This window comes from Anolis sagrei, chromosome 2 (assembly GCF_037176765.1).
Source record: "Anolis sagrei isolate rAnoSag1 chromosome 2, rAnoSag1.mat, whole genome shotgun sequence".
NCBI classification, from domain to species: Eukaryota; Metazoa; Chordata; class Lepidosauria; order Squamata; family Dactyloidae; genus Anolis; species Anolis sagrei.
The window spans coordinates 160,885,195-160,902,971 of record NC_090022.1 but is presented as its reverse complement, the minus strand read 5'-3'; the positions used below and the strand labels follow the sequence as shown (position 1 = coordinate 160,902,971).

Genomic DNA, 17,777 nt, shown 5'->3' with positions numbered 1-17,777 from the left:
GGCCCCTCAGCTGTGGAATGCCCTGTTTGCAGATATCAGATTGGCTCCCTCCCTGCTGGCGTTTCAGAGAAAAATGTTGGCTGTTGATTAAACAGTGTAATTGAACATAGGAATACGAAATAACGGATGATGAAACTGGATTCTGATTTTACTGTTGAGGCGCTAATGATTGATATATGGATGTTTAATTATTTATGTTACAATTGTTTTTAATTGCCCTATACTTGTCTCGTGATGTTTTGTATTGATGTTGTTCACCGCTTTGAGTCGCCTGAGGGCTGAGAAAAGCGGTATATAAATAAATAAAGTAAGTAAGTAAGTAAATGTGAGTAGATCAATAGGTACCGCTCTGGCGGAAAGGTAACGGCGCTTTCAGTCATGCTGGCCACATGACCTAGGAGGTGTCTACGGACAACGCCGGCTCTTTGGCTTAGAAATGGAGATGAGCACCACACCCCAGAGTTGAACATGACTGTTTAATGTCAGGGGAAAACTTTTACCTTTATTATTATTTATATATCCTATATATTTCGATCTACCAATCTAGTAATTTGAAAACATGCAAATGTGAGTAGATCAAAAGGTACTGCTCCAGTGGGAAGGTAACAGCGCTCCATGAAGTCATGCTGGCCACATGACCCTGGAGGTGTCTACGGACAACGCCGGCTCTTCGACTTAGAAATGGAACCAACCCCCCAGAATCAGACACAACTGGACTTAATGTCAGGGGAAAACTTACCTATAGAAGAAAAGTGATGAGCAAATCTTCTGTATGTACTTGCGAGGAGACTTGGGAAACACAGGAGAGGTTGGTGGAATATTGGATGGCACGTAAACCACAACAAAAGTTGTTGCTCCTTCTTTGAGAAGCCAGTGGAGGGAGGCCTCTCTTTGTCATGCGACAGCTCCCATTTGGTATCTTTATCTTTCTGAGTGTTCCTCAACACCTTCAAGTCTGTTTTAAAGCTGACAATAAGAAGGAAGTGGCCCTAGAAATTTCCTATCAGCTTGGATAGCAGATTGAGCAGATACTAGGGTTACCTGATCTCAAGCCCCAGCCCCTCTTATCTAATCTTCAGGATCAGGGAGGAATCTCAGGGTGAGAGCACAGTGTGAAAGAACTATCTGCAGAACAACACCATTGTGGCTGATGGAGAGAGTCTGATGCAGAGGGAATATCATCTGCTAGGCTGGGTGTGAATGAGAGAGGCAGCCCTGTCTTAGGTTACAGGTGGAGCTGCAGGGAGGTGGGAGGAAGTGCCTGCAATTCAATCCTGGGAAAAGTGTCATGAATGGTTCAGTATGGCTCAGAAGCAGAACTGTGCAAAGCGAGTGCATGGCTGCTATGCTTTGACCTCTCTATCCAGGGCTGTGAATCTTTTGTGGCTTCAAAAGTAGGGAAGGGAAAAATCAGCTCACTATTTTCTGTCAAGGAATTTTGAATTTTGGCTTAGAAATGGAGATGAGCACCACCCCCCAGAATCAGACTCAGCTAGACTTAATGTCATGGGGAAACCTTTACCCTTACCTTTAAGGAAGATAGAATTTGGATTTTCCACTGCAGGTATCAATATATCTCTTATTGGGATCAAAGCTCACTGAAATAATAACTGCTATGTATAAAAATATGAACATATATAAACATATACCTATCTAAAGAATATTTAGGAGCCCCCGGTGGCACAGTGCTCCATGTAGTCATGCCGGCCACATGACCTTGGAGGTGTCTATGGACAGTGCTGGTTCTTTGCCTTAGAAATGGAGATGAGTACCAACCCCGAGTTGGACACAATTGGACTGAATGTCAGGGGAAAACCTTTACCTTTATATGAGTATGCGCTTGTGCATAATTTAAATTAAATACATTATAAACACTATATAGACTACAAAAGCTTGTCTATCATACCGTAGTAAAAAATGTTTGCATGTTTGCCTATATGGCATTCATAATGCACCAGATACCTTAGAATTAGATGGAGTGCTGTTCTGTCACACGCTGGGCCTGTAAATAATTGTCTTTAGAAGAGGATGTGCAACCTTTGCCCAACGAGAAGCCAGGGGGCCCAAAGAGAAGTTCTCAGAGGTTTCCACCACAAACAGTCTTTAGATGGTTTGAGAAGTACAACAAAGACTTTTATTAATGAATAACCAAACAGAAACTTCTCTTGTCTTCAGTAAAGTTAAGTAAATGATTCCAAGCTTTTGGGCAACTGGTGAATTCCTAAACTTGCCCACAAAGGACAGGCAACTATCTTCAATAACTTCTTCTTTACTTTAAAGGAAAATCCTCTTTTTAACTTCTTCCAGGCTGACTGTAAACTTAAACCTAACTGATGTGGGCACCACTACCGGGTAGAACTGCGTCTCAAAGCACCGAGTGGACCTACCAGCAAGGCCTGTAGTCTCTTCAGCTGGAGTTCTTTGATCTTTAGGGCTGTTCTCCCCCGGAAAGTCTTCAAAGCTTTGGGGATGCTTCCCTGGAAATTCTTTCCCTTCTGTTTCTGTTGGAATTTCTGTAACCCTGGAAATTCTTAAAGGTTGAAGCTTTTGTACAGGGGAAGCTTACACACGTCCTTTACATTGGCTAACCTAGCTGAGACTAACTAAAAATGGCTCCCTTCCCTTCCCAATTGCCCTGAGCAAGGGGCGGGACCAAAACTAATGATGATGGACAGGTGGCTTGCCCTATAACTGCAACCAAAAGAAGCCATCTATCTGCAGAGTCCCTGAATCCTAGGACCGCAAACAAACATTTAATGTAAAGCAAACAAAATTGGAGCTCCTGGTACAGCTGTACCAGAACAAGTGCTGTCAGTGTCAGTTGTTATCTTTGCTACAAGGTCCAGTTTCAAGTTGGGATCCCAAAGCAGGGGAGAGAACTACTAACTAGGAAAACAAAACGGCTCAAGCCAGGACTTGTCAGAATATTGTGGCGGGGATCTCCATGTCTGATTTTGTTTTTTATAGTTCTTCAAGTTGCCACACTCGTATTTTAAGTAAAATATCAAAATTCTAAGCAAGGAGCTTTCTAGAACCAAAATAAAAGTTACTTATACTTTAGTCATCAGGAAATGGTCATAGATAGGTTATCGCCCAAGTTGCTGTGGCCCCTTCCAAATTGAAATTCAACAAGTTGCAACAACTACTTCCAAGTTGGCACTCGAAATGGGGGGGGGGGGGGGTTATTAGTAAGAAAGGGGAGATTGTCATTTTTTTCAACAGGCTATTAAAAATGAGAGGGCTCTCAGGTATTGCTGGTAAGATTCCTGAGATGAGAAACAACTCTGTCACTCCTTTCCACCTGCTACTAAGGAGGCTGTCGAGGTCCTGAACCGGTGCCTGGCCGCTGTAACGGTCTGGATGAGGGCGAACAAACTGAAATTAAATCCAGACAAGACAGAGGTACTCCTGGTCAGTTGCAAGGTCGAACGGGGTATAGGGTTACAGCCTGTGCTGGATGGGGTCGCACTCCCCTTGAAGGCGCAGGTTCGCAGCTTGGGTGTGACCCTGGACTCATCGTTGAGCCTGGATCCCCAGGTGTCAGCGGTGACCAGGGGAGCATTTGCACAGCTCAGGCTCGTGCGCCAGCTGCGCCCGTATCTCGGGAAGTCTGACTTGGCCACGGTGGTACACGCTCTGGTCACATCCCGCCTTGACTACTGCAACGCTCTCTACATGGGGCTGCCCTTGAAGACGGCCCGGAAGCTTCAGCTGGTTCAGCGCGCGGCAGCCATGTTACTAACTGGAGTGGGTGGCAGGGAGCACACAACGCCCTTGTTGTCCCAGCTCCATTGGCTGCCGATTTGCTACCGGACCCAATTTAAGGTGCTGGTTTTGGCCTACAAAGCCCTAAACGGTTCCGGCCCAAAATACCTTTCGGACCGCATCTTGGCCTACGAGCCCACGAGGACCTTGAGATCGTCTGGGGAGGCCCTTCTCTCGATCCCGCCTGCCTCACAGGCACGTCTGGCGGGGACGAGGGAGAGGGCCTTCTCGATGGTGGCCCCCCGGCTGTGGAACACTCTCCCTGCAGACATCAGACAGGCGCCCTCCCTTATGTCCTTCCGAAAAAGCCTCAAGACATGGCTGTTCGAGAAGGCATTTAATTAAGTGCTATAACAATGTGGTAAAGATGACTGGAATGGAACAAGGAATATGAGACTGGTTATGATTCCACTATGAGACGAAGCGGATTTTTAGTGTAACTTTGTAATTGTTGTATCGTTTATATGGTGTTGTAATTGCTTCCTTGTAAATTGTCTTTTATATGTGTTGTACACCGCCATGAGTCGCCCTAAAGGGCTGAGAATGGCGGTTAATAAATGCATCAAATAAATAAATAAATAAATAAGAAAGGAGGACAGAAAATAGGTGCCACGAACCCCTCTGGGGATATTAGATACAGGCTCATGCAACTTGGGTACAATTCAGTAAGAAAAAATGAGATGGGGAGATGAGAACATACTCTCCGATGTAAGAATCCCAAGGTTAAAAGGAAACAGGTGAAATAGGAGGCCTCATGGATTTACCGGGAAGGATAAGGGACAGACGTAGGCACTGCCAGGTGTGCTATAGTAAATGTCTTGCCCCTTATGGTGCTACAAAAATGTTTGTTGTTGTCAGTGCAACAAACCAGCTAATTCTTGTAATGCCTCAAGGTCATTGCCAACCAGAGGGCTCCTCGCTCTTGCAATTAGAAGTTAAGTCAGTAATTCTTCACCCTAGCAATTAGAAGTAATTCAGTAAATGAGGCAGCGCAGTGGGGTGATAAAAATCTCATCTCGAGCCACTCAAGGGCACCATCAGTTATGAAGACAGGCTCATCTCCTGCAGTTCTGCCTCTATTTCATTTTTGGACTACAGCTCCCAGCCAGTATGGGAAACAGAACCTCTTCCTCTTCCTTTTCCTCCTTCTCTTGATTGGTATTATTATAATAAGAAGGGCATTGGTTGCCCCTTTTTAAGGAAAAAAGTTCCAAAATCCTGGAGTAGCCACCAAGAAGGCCTTCTCCCAAGAGTGGAATATGTTTATTTATTATTTCATTATTATTTAAATCAAACATTTGTACCCCACCCTTCTCAACCCCGGGGGGGGGGGGGGGGTACTCAGCCAACAGCAATTTGATGCCCCCACATACAAAACATAGTAAAACACAACAGTTACATAATAAGTAAAACATTAGATTAAATTAAATTTGAAAATCCATTTAAAATAGTATTAACTGTTGATCATATCTAAATCCGAATTCTGTGACCAATGACTCAGTCCAAAGCCTGTCCATAGTCTGTTCTCCATACTTACTTACTTTCTTAGGCAATCCCTCGTCTGAGGTTGATGGTCCTCCAAGGTCGGTGTTCTGTCGGTGGGTCCGAAGGTGACTGTGGAGCCCTATTCTTGACCTGCATCTTCTCCCACAGTGAGGGCATTGGTTTCCAGGTGGAAGGTGGTCCCAGTCGGGGTTGACTTGATGCGCCTCCCTCTTGGCACGTTTCTCTTTTGCCCTTCATTCGTGCCTCTTCAAAGTCCACAGCACTGCTGGTCACAGCTGACCTCCAGCTGGAGCGCTCAAGGGCCAGGGCTTCCCAGTTCTTAGTGTCTATGCCAGAGTTTTTTAGGTTGGCTTTGAGCCCATTTTTAAACCTGCCCACCAACATTCTGTTTTCCGTTCTTGAGTTCAGATTAGAGCAACTGCTTTGGAAGACGGTGGTCGGGCATCCGGACAACATGGCCAGTCCAGCGAAGTTGATGGTGGAGGAACATCGCTTCAATGCTGGTGGTCTTTGCTTCTTCCAGCATGCTGACATTTGTCTGCTTGTCTTCCCAAGAGATTTACAGGATTTTCCAGAGAAAGCACTGATGGAATCGTTCCAGGAGTTGCATGTGACGTCTGTAGACTGTCCATGTCTCGCAGGCATATAGCAGGGTTGGAAGGACAATAGCTTTATAAACAAGCACCTTGGTATCCCTATGGATGTCCCGGACCACAAACACTCTCTGCTTCATTCGGAAAAATGTTGCACTCACAGAGCTCAGGCGGTGTTGTATTTCAGTGTCAGTGTTGACTTTTGTGGAGAAGTGGCTGCCAAGGTAGCGGAAATGGTCAACATTTTCTAGTGTTGCACCATTAAGCTGTATCTTTGGCATTGGAGAGGGAATGGCTGGTGACTGCTGGAAGAGGACTTTGGTTTTCTCGATGTTCAATTACAGGCCGAGCTTTTCGTGTGCTTCTGCTAAGGTTTTTAGAGTGGATTGTAGGTCTTCTTCTGAATGCGCACAGACGACGTTGTCATCAGCATACTGGAGTTCTATAATAGATGTTGTTGTAACCTTGGTTTTGGCTTTCAGTCTGCTGAGGTTAAATAGCTTGCCATCTGTCTGATTCCACTCTGCATTTTCACTCTGGTGGGAAGCTTCCCATCAACAAGATGAATTATCATAGCGATGAAGATGGAGAATAATGTTCGGGCAATAACACATCCCTGTTTGACACCTGATTCCACCTTAAATGGGTCACTTTGGGAGCCATTGCTGTCCAAGACTGTTGCCATCATGTCATCATGGAGGAGCTGCAGGATGTTCACAAATTTGTTTGGGCACCTGATTTTTTGGAGGATGGTCCAGAGAGCGCTGCGATTCACTGTGTCGAATGCCTTTGCAAGGTTGATGAATGCCATGTACAGAGGTTGGTTTTGTTCCCTGCATTTTTCTTGGAGCTGTCGTGCAGTTCTCCATAACATTGTCATCATTGTCAGCCGGCTACCCAAATACCTGGTCCCACAACCATGTTTTCAACTTCTTCCTAAAGGAAGAAGTTTAGCCCGCAGAAGAGAAGGTTCAGAGGAGACATTATAGCGATGTATAAATATGTGAAAGGATGTCATAAGGAAGAAGGAGCAGGCATGTTTTCTGCTACTCTGAAGACTCGGACTCTGAGCAATGAGTTCGAATTACAGGAAAAAAGATTCCACCTGAACATTAGGAAGATCTTTCTGAATATAAGAGCTGTTTACAGTGGAACTCACTTCCTTGGAGTTTGACAAAACTCCTTCTTTGGAGGTTTGTAAATAGAGGTTGGATGGCCATCTTTTGGGAGTGCTTTGATTGTGCTTTTCTTGCATGGCAGAGGGTTGGACTAGAGCTGGAAGAGATCTCATGGGCCATCCCAGCCAAGAAGCAGGAAAATCGCATTCAAAGCATGGCTATTATGTCACCTCTCAATCTTCTCTTCCTTCAACTACACATTCATTTGGCTCTGTAAGATGTTCCTTTTTAGGATTGGTTTCTAAACCCTTGAGTATCTTGGTTGCTCTTATCTGTGCGCATTACCACTTAATCTCTTTCTTGAATTGTGGCCGGAGACACCTGCATTCACTTGCTTTTTGAAGCGACCCAGATTTTTGCTTTCTGTCCATCAGTTATTCTTATCTCACATAGTTATGGGAAGGTCAACCTCTCTCCAAAGTGAGAGCAGGGCAGACTCTTTCAAATAGGAGTTTATGACCGTGTGCATTCAGACAGACAGTAACCCAGACATTATCATATTGATCTAAGCTTACTTTATTTTGGCAGAATCACAGCATCATTGAATTGGAAGTGGCCACAAATGCCAGGAAGGAATACAAGGACTATCTAATATTATTATATTATTATTATATTATATTAATATAATAATAATATAATATTAGATATAAAAATAAAAATATAATATATGAGATATATTATATTACACACACACACACAATATAATATAATATAATATAATATAATATAATATAATATAATATAATATAATATAATACAACACAATACAATACAATACAATATAATGGAGCCCCCGGTGGCTCAGTGGGTTAAAGCACTGAGCTGCTGAGCTTGTTGACCGAAAGGTCGCAGGTTCGAATTCGGGGAGCAGCATGAGCTTCCGCTGTCAGCCCCAGCTTCTGCCAACCTAGCAGTTCGAAAACATGCAAATGTGAGTAGATCAATAGGTACCGCTCTGGCGGGAAGGTAAGGGCGTTCCATGCAGTCATGCCAGCCACATGACCTTGGAGGTGTCTGCGGACAACGCCGGCTCTTCGGCTTAGAAATGGAGATGAGCACCACACCCCAGAGTCGGACACGACTGGACTTCATGTCAGGGGGAAACCTTTACCTTTACTATATACATATAATATTGATGTTATAATGCAATACAATATACTACTACTAATAAAATGATATTATAATTATACATTTTATATTAAATATAATATTACTAATAATATTACAGTATAATGTTATAGTACAATGTAATATTAATATTGTGATATTTATTTCTCATGTCATCAACAACCATACCATTGTATTACATTTCTAACAGAACAAAACAAACAAATAGATAAAAAAAACCCACAAATTTTGCAAACTTGGTAGTTGATTAAATGTCCTTTAACCAGTATCTGGCCACTTGAGGTGCCTCTGGTGTTGCCGCAAGAAGGTCCTCCATTGTGCATGTAGCAGGGCTCAGGTTGCATTGCAGCAGGTAGTCTCTGGTTTGCTCTTCTCTGCACTCGCATGTCGTGGATTCAACTTTGTGGCCCCATTTCTTAAGGTTGGCTCTGCATCTCGTGGTGCCAGAGTGCAGTCTGTTCAGCGCCTTCCAAGTCGCCCAGTCTTCTGTGTGCCCAGGGGAGAGTCTCTCTCTGGTATCACCCATGGATTGAGGTGCTGGGTTTGAGCCTGCCACTTTTGGACTCTCGCTTGCTGAGGTGTTCCAGCGAGTGTCTCTGTAGGTCTAAGAAAACTATTTCTTGATCTAATATTGTGCTATGATAGTAATATAATATATTGTATTTACTTTTTACTTGTAAGCCGCTCTGAGTCCCCTTCAGGGTGAGAAGGGCGGCATATAAATGTCGTAAATAAATAAATAAATATAGTGCTGGAAGATCCTACAAGGGGAGGTTGTGGCCATGTCTGATAACAAGATTATGGCTGGATTGCATAGCTGGCTCTTTGCAAAAACTAAGAGTGCATCTCCAGCCTGGAACTGGAATGACTAAAATTTAAAACACATTTCGGATAATTTGAATTAATTTTGAATTGGTTTTCTTCCAAGCTCTGTAGATAGAATTGTACTTCCTTGTGTGGGTCAGGTCATGCAAAATACTACAGAATTGCCTCTGTTATTTGAGCCAACATTTTGCAGGTGGTTTCCCCTTCCTCGGATCCTGTTTTATACCTGGAGAACGTGCAGATTTTAGTAAAACCAAAATAGTTCCCAGGAACTTGAGGTCTACATATTCCTCCTGCCATATGGGCTTAGAACAGGTTCTGTTTATTCCCGTTTCTTCCCTTCTCATTTGCAATGCGCAACTAACTTCAAAATTCCACCATTTCATTGTCTGAGTAAGATTGTCCCCCAAGGTCGGTGTACTGGCGGTGGGCACATAGGTGACCGTGAAGCCCTATTCTTGACCTGCATCTTCTCCCGCAGTGAAGGCATTGGTTTCCAGGTAGAAGGCGGTCCCAGTAAGGGTTGGCTTGATACACCTCCCTCTTGGCACGTTTCTCCCTTTCGCCCTCCATTTGTGCCTCTTCAAATTCTGCAGCACTGCTGGTCACAGCTGACCTCCAGCTGAAACGCTCAAGGGCTAGGGCTTCCCAGTTCTCAGTGTCTATACCAGAGTTTTTAAGGTTGGCATTGAGCCCGTCTTTAAATCTCTTTTCCTGGCCACCTACATTCTGTTTTCAGTTCTTGAGTTCAGAGTAGAGCAACTGCTTTGGGAGACTGTGGTCGGGCATCTGGACAATGTGGCCAATCCAGCGGAGTTGATGGCGGAGGACCATCGCTTCAATGCTGGTGGCCTTTGCTTCTTCTGGCATGCTGACATTAGTCTGCTTGTCTTCCCAAGAGATTTGCAGGAGTTTTCAGAGGCAGCGCTGATGGAATCATTCCAGGAGTTGCATGTGACGTATGTAGATAGTCCACGTTTTGCAGGCGTACAGCAGGGTTGGGAGGACAATAGCTTTATAAACAAGCACCTTGGTATCCCTATGGATGTCCCGATACTCAAACACTCACTGCTTCATTCGGAAAAATGCTTCACTCGCAGAGCTCAGTAGTGTGTTGTATTTCAGTGTCAATGTTGACTTTTGTGGAGAGGTGGCTGCTAAGGTAGAGGAAATGGTGAACATTTTCTAATGTCACACCATTAAGCTGTATTTCTGGCATTGGAGAGGCAGGCCCGTAGCCAGGATTTCGATTCGGGGGGAGGGGGGCCCCTGAGTTTTTTTCAGGGGGGTTTCAGGGGGGCTGAGTTTCGGGGGGAGGGGGCTGAGTCTGAGTGAAAGAGGGTCTACCCTAGCAAACCTTTTGTATCATTACCCCAATACCCCCATGCATATGGGATATATTGAGTATGGTGATCAGATCATGATATGGATAAACATAACAGTTTAAATAATGCACCAGTAAGGCCTTTTCGTGAACCACCATGAGAATTTCGGGGGGGAGGGGACTGAAGCCCCTCAAGCCCCCCCCCCCCCCTCCCCGGCTACATGCCTGTGGAGAGGGATTGGCTGGTGACTGCTGGAAGATGGAGCAGCAGTAATGTAAGTGCTGGCAGGTGAGAATACAGAGCTGGAAAATAATGCGTTAAAATTAATCTATTAACCCTATTTGGTTAAAAACTTGAACCATGTTTAAAAAATAATACATTGCTTTAGTTGCCAAATTCCAACAATTGTTTGATTAATAACACTATGTAACAAAATTTCCAAAAAAATCTGCTCCTGTTTTGAAAATGTTATTTCCCGTTTAATTGTGTGTTACTTACTTTGAAAGTTGTTATACTCCAAAAACTTCATTTTTGTGGTTGCCACAAACTCTGTTGAATTAGTAGAGACTCGATAAGATATTCATTGAAAAGCTATCACAAAATGTGTTGCAGGGTCCTGCAAAAACAAAGTTTGCGCCGTTAAATAAACCTTTACCATATTTTTATAATAGGAATTAGGAAATAACATTTATAACCCAGGAAAACAAATTGTGTTACATAGTGTAATTGGTGTTTCTAGTCACCTTGTGTTACTTTGTTTTGAGGGCAACAGGGAGGCATTTTAGTGATTCTAAATGATTTTTTTTAATGAATAACTAGTTGACTAACACATTGTATTGTTGAAGGCTTTCATGGCTGGAATCACTAGGTTCTTGTGGGTTTTTTCGGGCTATAGGGCCATGTTCTAGAGGCATTTCTCCTGACGTTTCACCTGCATCTATGGCAAACATCCTCAAAGGTAGTGAGGTCTGTTGGAATCTGTGAGGATGCTTGCCATAGATGCAGGCGAAACGTCAGGAGAAATGCCTCTAGAACATGGCCCTATAGCCCAAAAAAACCCACAAGAACCTAGACTAACACATTGTTTTTAAAAATCTCCTTTATGAGTTCAAGATGAGCAAATATAGTGTTAACACATTAGCACCAACACTAACACTTTGAAAGCTCTAGTTAAAATAGCTCAGCTGGCATCCTGTTAGTGACGTATGCAGGCATACGCTGTGCTTTGCACGTGGACAATGCGCAACAGCCATATCCAACTGATGGCAGCCTAAGCAGAATTATGCATGTCAGACCCTTGTGAATGCAGCAATACATTAAAATATACAGAGTAGTATATGAATGTGCCTTGTCTCTATGCATTGCCCCTGCAACTTATACATAGCATTTGTCAGCCATGGACCTTGACAATTAATCCATGTATCTTGCACTATATTAGTATTCAGTACAGAAGTGACATAACATAACTCCAGTGGTTGATATTTATTCTACTCTTAAGTATGTATGTGACAGCGCGAGTGGCGCCACCTATGTGTAGAACTGTTAGTTGCAAGATTTAAACTGTTGTATCATGCGTAATTCTGCCTTTTTACCCTGCTTATGTATAGTTGGATGGATTGGTTACTTATAGCTGTTAATCAGTATTGTTTGGCTCCACCTCTTCTTGCAGGAGGGGAGTACTTCCTTTCTTTTCATTCTGCCATCAGAGTTTCTACCAGATGGACATGAGTAAGAGACTTGACTCTAAAAGACCCTGATTTAATTACCTCTCAGCACCAGTTCTGAGGTTTTTTACCCTTGAGACTTATGCTTCATGTTCAGACCAACCTGAACGACGTTGGAAGTCTCAAGCGCTTTCAAACTGGTTCTTTTGGCACCAGAGGAAGATCCTGAGTCCTCAAACATAGGCCATTTGAACTGGGGTTGTGGTTTGCTCCGGCATTCACAGCCATTGAGGAAAGAGGAAACTTGGAAAAGCTACTCAGCTTCAAACTCCTTGAATCCAGGACTAACTGAGACTGTAGCATATATTTTCCGTCACCCCTCTGAAGTTTCCAGCTCATTGCTTTAAAGAAATAACTTTGTGATCAATAAAACTTATTTTGAGTTATTTACAGTGTTTTGGGTTTTTGAGAGTTCCAGTTTCCTATAGGAGGGCAAGAAGCAATCCCCTGGGGAGAGATGCCACGTCCATGCCTCCTTCATTAAGAATTATAGCCCCCAGGCACGACGGCACAATGTAGGCTCTTAGCCATTGCATGCTACACCTTCTGCCGTTTGCCACAATCCTTTGTTTCAAAATTGCCCTTCCACATAGCCATCGCAGGGGCACATATGTGAATTTTGGATTTCCTCAGACCAGAAACAATGTTGGGAATTTTATATAGCACAAGCCAACTGGAGTTTGTTTACTCTACTTTCATTTTTATCAATATGTGGGGCCTTTCCCTGATCATTTGGGAAGCAGGGAAGATCCCTTGGGGATGTGTTCTTTCTGAATATTAATTAATTAATTAATATCCCACTCTTTTCACCCCAGAGGGGTTTCAGGACAGCTCACAACAAAGGCACAAATCAATGCCTTGAACACATATCAGCATAAAACAAGTTTGGATTATTGATGTCGCCATACCAGGTGACAGTAAAACTGACCAAAAAAAAACAGGAAAAATTCAGACGTTATCAAGACCTCAAAATTGAACTGCAAAGACTCTGGCATAAACCAGTACAGGTGGTCCCAGTGGTAATCGGCACACTCGGTGACGTGCCAAAAGATCTCATGTGCTGTTTATCACTTTTGAACATGTGATAAAGCTAAACGAGCTTTTGCACGTATTCAAAAGTGATTCAAAGAAGTGCTCGCTCTTTCCATAGGCTAGCCTTGGGACCATGCATATGTGCGCAAGGACACATCGGAGGCAAGAACTGACTCTTTTTTTTTTTTGTCAAATTAAAGAAATTTGTCTGTAATTTCCAAGCGTTGAAAGAACAGTGTCATAAAGTGAAACATCAATGCATAGAGGAAGCTTGTACTTTCAAGCTGCTTGTTGATTTATGGCAACACTATACATTTCATAGGGTTTCCTTAGGCAAGAAATGCCCAGAGGTGGTTTTGCTAGTTCTTCCCTCTGATATAGAGCCTAACAACACCTGTATTCCTTGGAAATTTCACATCCATGTTCCAGGCGTGACTGTGCATTTACTTTTCAAGATCAGACGTGATCTGGTGCATTTTGACCTACTATACCAGGGGTCCTCAAACTTTTTAAACAGAGGGCCAGGTCACAGTCCCTCAAACTGTTGGAGGGCCGGATTATAATTTGAAAAAAACATGAATGAATTCCTAATCACACTGCATGTATCTTATTTATAGTGCAAAAACACATAAAAACAATAAAATGTAGAACCATTTTAACAAATATAAACTTATTAGCATTTCAATGGGAAGTGTGGGCCTGCTTCTGGCTGATGAGATAGGATTGTTGTTATTGTGTGCTTTCAAGTCATTTCAGACTTAGGTTGATCCTGAGCGAGGGCCGGGTGAATGAACTTGGAGGGCCGTATTTGGCCCCCGGGCCTTAGTTTGAGGACCCCTGTACTATACTATCTTCTCCCTTCTAGATGCTTATATAGCTGCTGAATAGAAAGAGCCTGATCCTGACAATAGCTGTTGAAATTATGTTGGGATTGGCAGAACCATAACCCATCACAGAGTCCAATTGTCTGAACTTCTCCTTTTCACGTTACTGAGTCTTTTCTGTTGCAGGCCAGAGTTATTCTCCCCCCCCCCCCCCCCAATGTCAAGAATTTATTATGGAACAATTTATTCCAGTTATTCTTAAATGCTTCAAGGAGAAAAAAGTAAGGAGAGTGTAAATCGCACCTAGAAAGGTTATCTATTTATGACTGGTTTCTTTAAAAATGGTCTTCTGCCTACTAGCACGTATATTTTTTCTAGTTATGTGTGAGAAGCAACTAAATAAATTGCAAACTGTCCTTCTGGCTATCTTTCCGAAAAAGGAGGAACAGCTAAGAGTGCCTCCAGGACTTTTCTATGCTTTTCCTATGTTGAATCAGTATGATGCAGTGATGGAAAATGAGAACAAAGAAAGAAAAAGAGTTTCTCGATGTGGTGTGTGTTTGTGTGTGTGTGAGAGAGAATTAGAATGTGTATAAAGAGAAAGTGGTGTGTCTGTGTAAGAGAGAGAGAAGAGCGGGGGAAAGCAGTGTGTGAGAGAGGAGGAAGAGAGAGCATGTCAGTGACATCTTGGTATCTGGTAGTGTTTGTTTCCAAGATCCTCTGTAGTCTGTAGATATCTATGAATGCTCACTATCTATATAAATAAAAATGTAATGTTCGTTTGTGGGATTAACATAACTCAAAAACCACTGGACGAATTGCTGCCAAATTTGGCCACAAGACATCTACTAACCCAAGGAGCGACCATCACTCAAAAAAATTGAATTGGCATTTGGGAGTTGATAGTTGCTGGGATTTATAGTACACCTACAATCAATGAGCATTCCGAACTCTACCAATTATGGAATTGAACCAAATGTGGTACATAGGACTCCCATGCCCAATAGAAAACACTAGAAGGGTTTGGTGGGCATTGACCTTGAGTTTGGGAGTTGTAGTTCACCTACATCCAGAGACCACTGTGGACTCGAACAATGATGGATCTAGAACAAACTTGGCACGAATATTCCATATGCCCAAATATGAATACAGATGGAGTTTGGGGGGAATAGACCTTGACACTTGGAAGTTGAAGTTTCTGGGATTCATAGTTCACCTACAATCAAAGAGCATTCTGAACCCCACCAATGACAGAATTGGGGCAAGCTTCCCACACAGAACCCCCATGACCAATAGAAAATACTTAAGGCAATCCAGTCCAACTCCCTTCACCGGGGCAAGAAAACGTAATCAAAGCCCTCCTGACAACGAGCCATCCAGCCATATAGATAGATATATATGATTCACAGAGAGGTAGCGTATCATAGATTTGAAAGGGACTCCTAGAGAAGGACAATTATATGTTGCATGTTCCAGAGTAGGCAAACCAGGCAATCTCTATATCAACACTGTCAAAGAAACAACAAGAAATACTGTTTACCCACAAGCATAAAGGCATTACATATATTAGAAATCAACACATTCTCATTACTTTCCAGATCACCAGACTAGGCCATAGCAATGCGTGGCAGGGGACGGCTAGTCTATATAAATAAAAATATAATGTTCATTTGTGGGATTCACATAACTCAAAAACCACTGGGCGAATTGACACCAAATTTGGACACAATACACCTATCAGGCCAACGTGTGACCATCACTCCTAAAAACACTGGAAAACACAGCGGAAGAGACTTAAAAAGCCAAAAAATGAAAAATACATTACAACACATGCGCTAAACCACATATATACACATATACACAAACACACACACACACATATACACATATATGCACACACAAAACACATATACACAGACTGGGCCACAGCAATGCATGGCAGGGCACAGCTAGTCTTCTATATAAATAAAAATGTAATGTTCGTTTGTGGGATTAACATAACTCAAAAACCAGTGGGCGAATTGACACCAAATTTGGACACAATACACCTGCCAGGCCAACGGGTGACCATCACTCATAAAACACTGGAAAACACAGCAGAAGAGACTTAAAAAGCCAAAATAATTAAAAAAATGCATTACAACACATGCACAAAACTCTCTCTCTCTCTCTCTCTCTCTCTCACACACACACACACACACACACAAACACACATATAGATGACACATATACACAAATATATACACACACATGTACACACACATTCACACACAAAGCACATATACACAGACTGGGCCACAGCAATATGTGGCACGGAACGGCTAGTATACAATGATGTAGTAAATTGGTGTTCCTTTTATTATATGGCAAAACCAAGATTTGTTTTTGGGACTTTAAAAAAATAGTTTCAAGATGTGAATGGTTGAAACCAAGGATGCAGAATCAGCAGATAAGGAGGCCTGACTGTATTGAAAGGGAGATAAGTAATAATATAGATGAGAGGGTGAGGGAGTAGTGTATGTTGAGGGTATTGAGAGGCATATGTAGGCGTGTATCTGTAAGAAAATTGTGTTGTTTTAATGGTAGGTGAATGATTGAGATCAAATTGGGATGACAACATAGGAATGAGAAAACCCAACCTGGTATTATTTCTTTTGGCTCACTGTGTAGGCCCCTTCTACACTTCCATATAATCCAGATTATCAAAGCAGATAATCCACATTATCCACTTTGAACTGGATTATATGAGCCTACACTGCCATATAGTTCAGTACAAAACAGATAATCTGGATTTTATATGGCATTGTAGTAAGGGCCTTAGACAGACCCCCGTCTGACTGTGCCCTATTGTCCTTGGACACCTTGAATCCACAATGATTCCTAGTCCATTCATTAAATTGGCCCGTTGTTTGGAGGATCCATAGTTTAGCTATATTCATTGCTGTTGCCTTCAAACCATTTCCAACATATGGCAGCCTAAGGTGAGGGGTTTCTGGGGCTGAGAATGTGAAATGCACCCAAGCTTACCCAGGCGCTTTGACATTGGGGCATGAGCTGCAGACTGGTCAAATACACTTTATTCTTTTATTCCATGCTTAATTTCCCTCTCAATCTTTCTTGTCCTTTGTACAGCTGCCGAACCAGTAACAGGAAGAGCCTGATCCTGACAAGTACGTCTCCGACACTGCCCCGGCCTCACTCTCCACTCCCAGGTCATATTGGTGAGTATTTATTTATCGTGTCAGGAGCAAACCAAACAGTTGTATTGCATTTTTTAACAAACAAGCAAGCAAAACACAAAGTTTGCAAGCTTCATAGTTGACTAAATGTCCTTTGACCAGTAGCTGGCCCCTTGGAGTGCCTCTGGTGTTACTATAAGAAGGTCCTCCATTGTGCATGTAGCAGGGCTCAGGTTGCATTGCAGCAGGTGGTCTGTAGTTTGCTCTTCTCCACACTTGCATGTCGTGGATTCCACTTTGTGGCCCCATTTCTTAAAGTTGGCTCTGCATCTCGTGGTGCCAGAGCGCAGTCTGTTCAGCGCCTTCCAAGTTGCCCAGTTTTCAGTGTGCCCAGGAGGGAGTCTCTCATTTGGTATCTGCCATTGATTGAGGTTCTGGGTTTGAGCCTGCCACTTTTGAACTCTCGCTTGCTGAGGTGAGTTAAGCCTTTGACTTGCCCTTTTGTTCTTTTGAGAATGCCGCCCTGGATGAATCCAATATTATTTATTTATTTATTTATTTATTTATTGTTATCCAACATCGAATATCCAGCACTGCATGCGGTCCACAAAAAGAGCCAGTCATTTTGCCCTTGCCCCAATCTTTCTGTCCTTGTCAAGGCAGTGGTCCATTCTTCAAACAAGTCACCTGCTTGACTG

At 42.9% G+C, this 17,777-nt stretch overlaps 1 protein-coding gene across 1 annotated transcript in view; it reads left to right on the top strand.

Annotated features, from left to right (window-relative positions):
* The window catches only part of MAST1 (microtubule associated serine/threonine kinase 1), a 90,108-nt gene that overhangs the window by 14,950 nt on the left and 57,381 nt on the right, over nt 1-17,777 (top strand). The window contains exon 2 of the mRNA XM_060763624.2: nt 17,033-17,121. Within this exon, the coding sequence (XP_060619607.2) occupies nt 17,033-17,121 (89 nt within the window). The remainder of the gene's footprint in view (nt 1-17,032; nt 17,122-17,777) is intronic.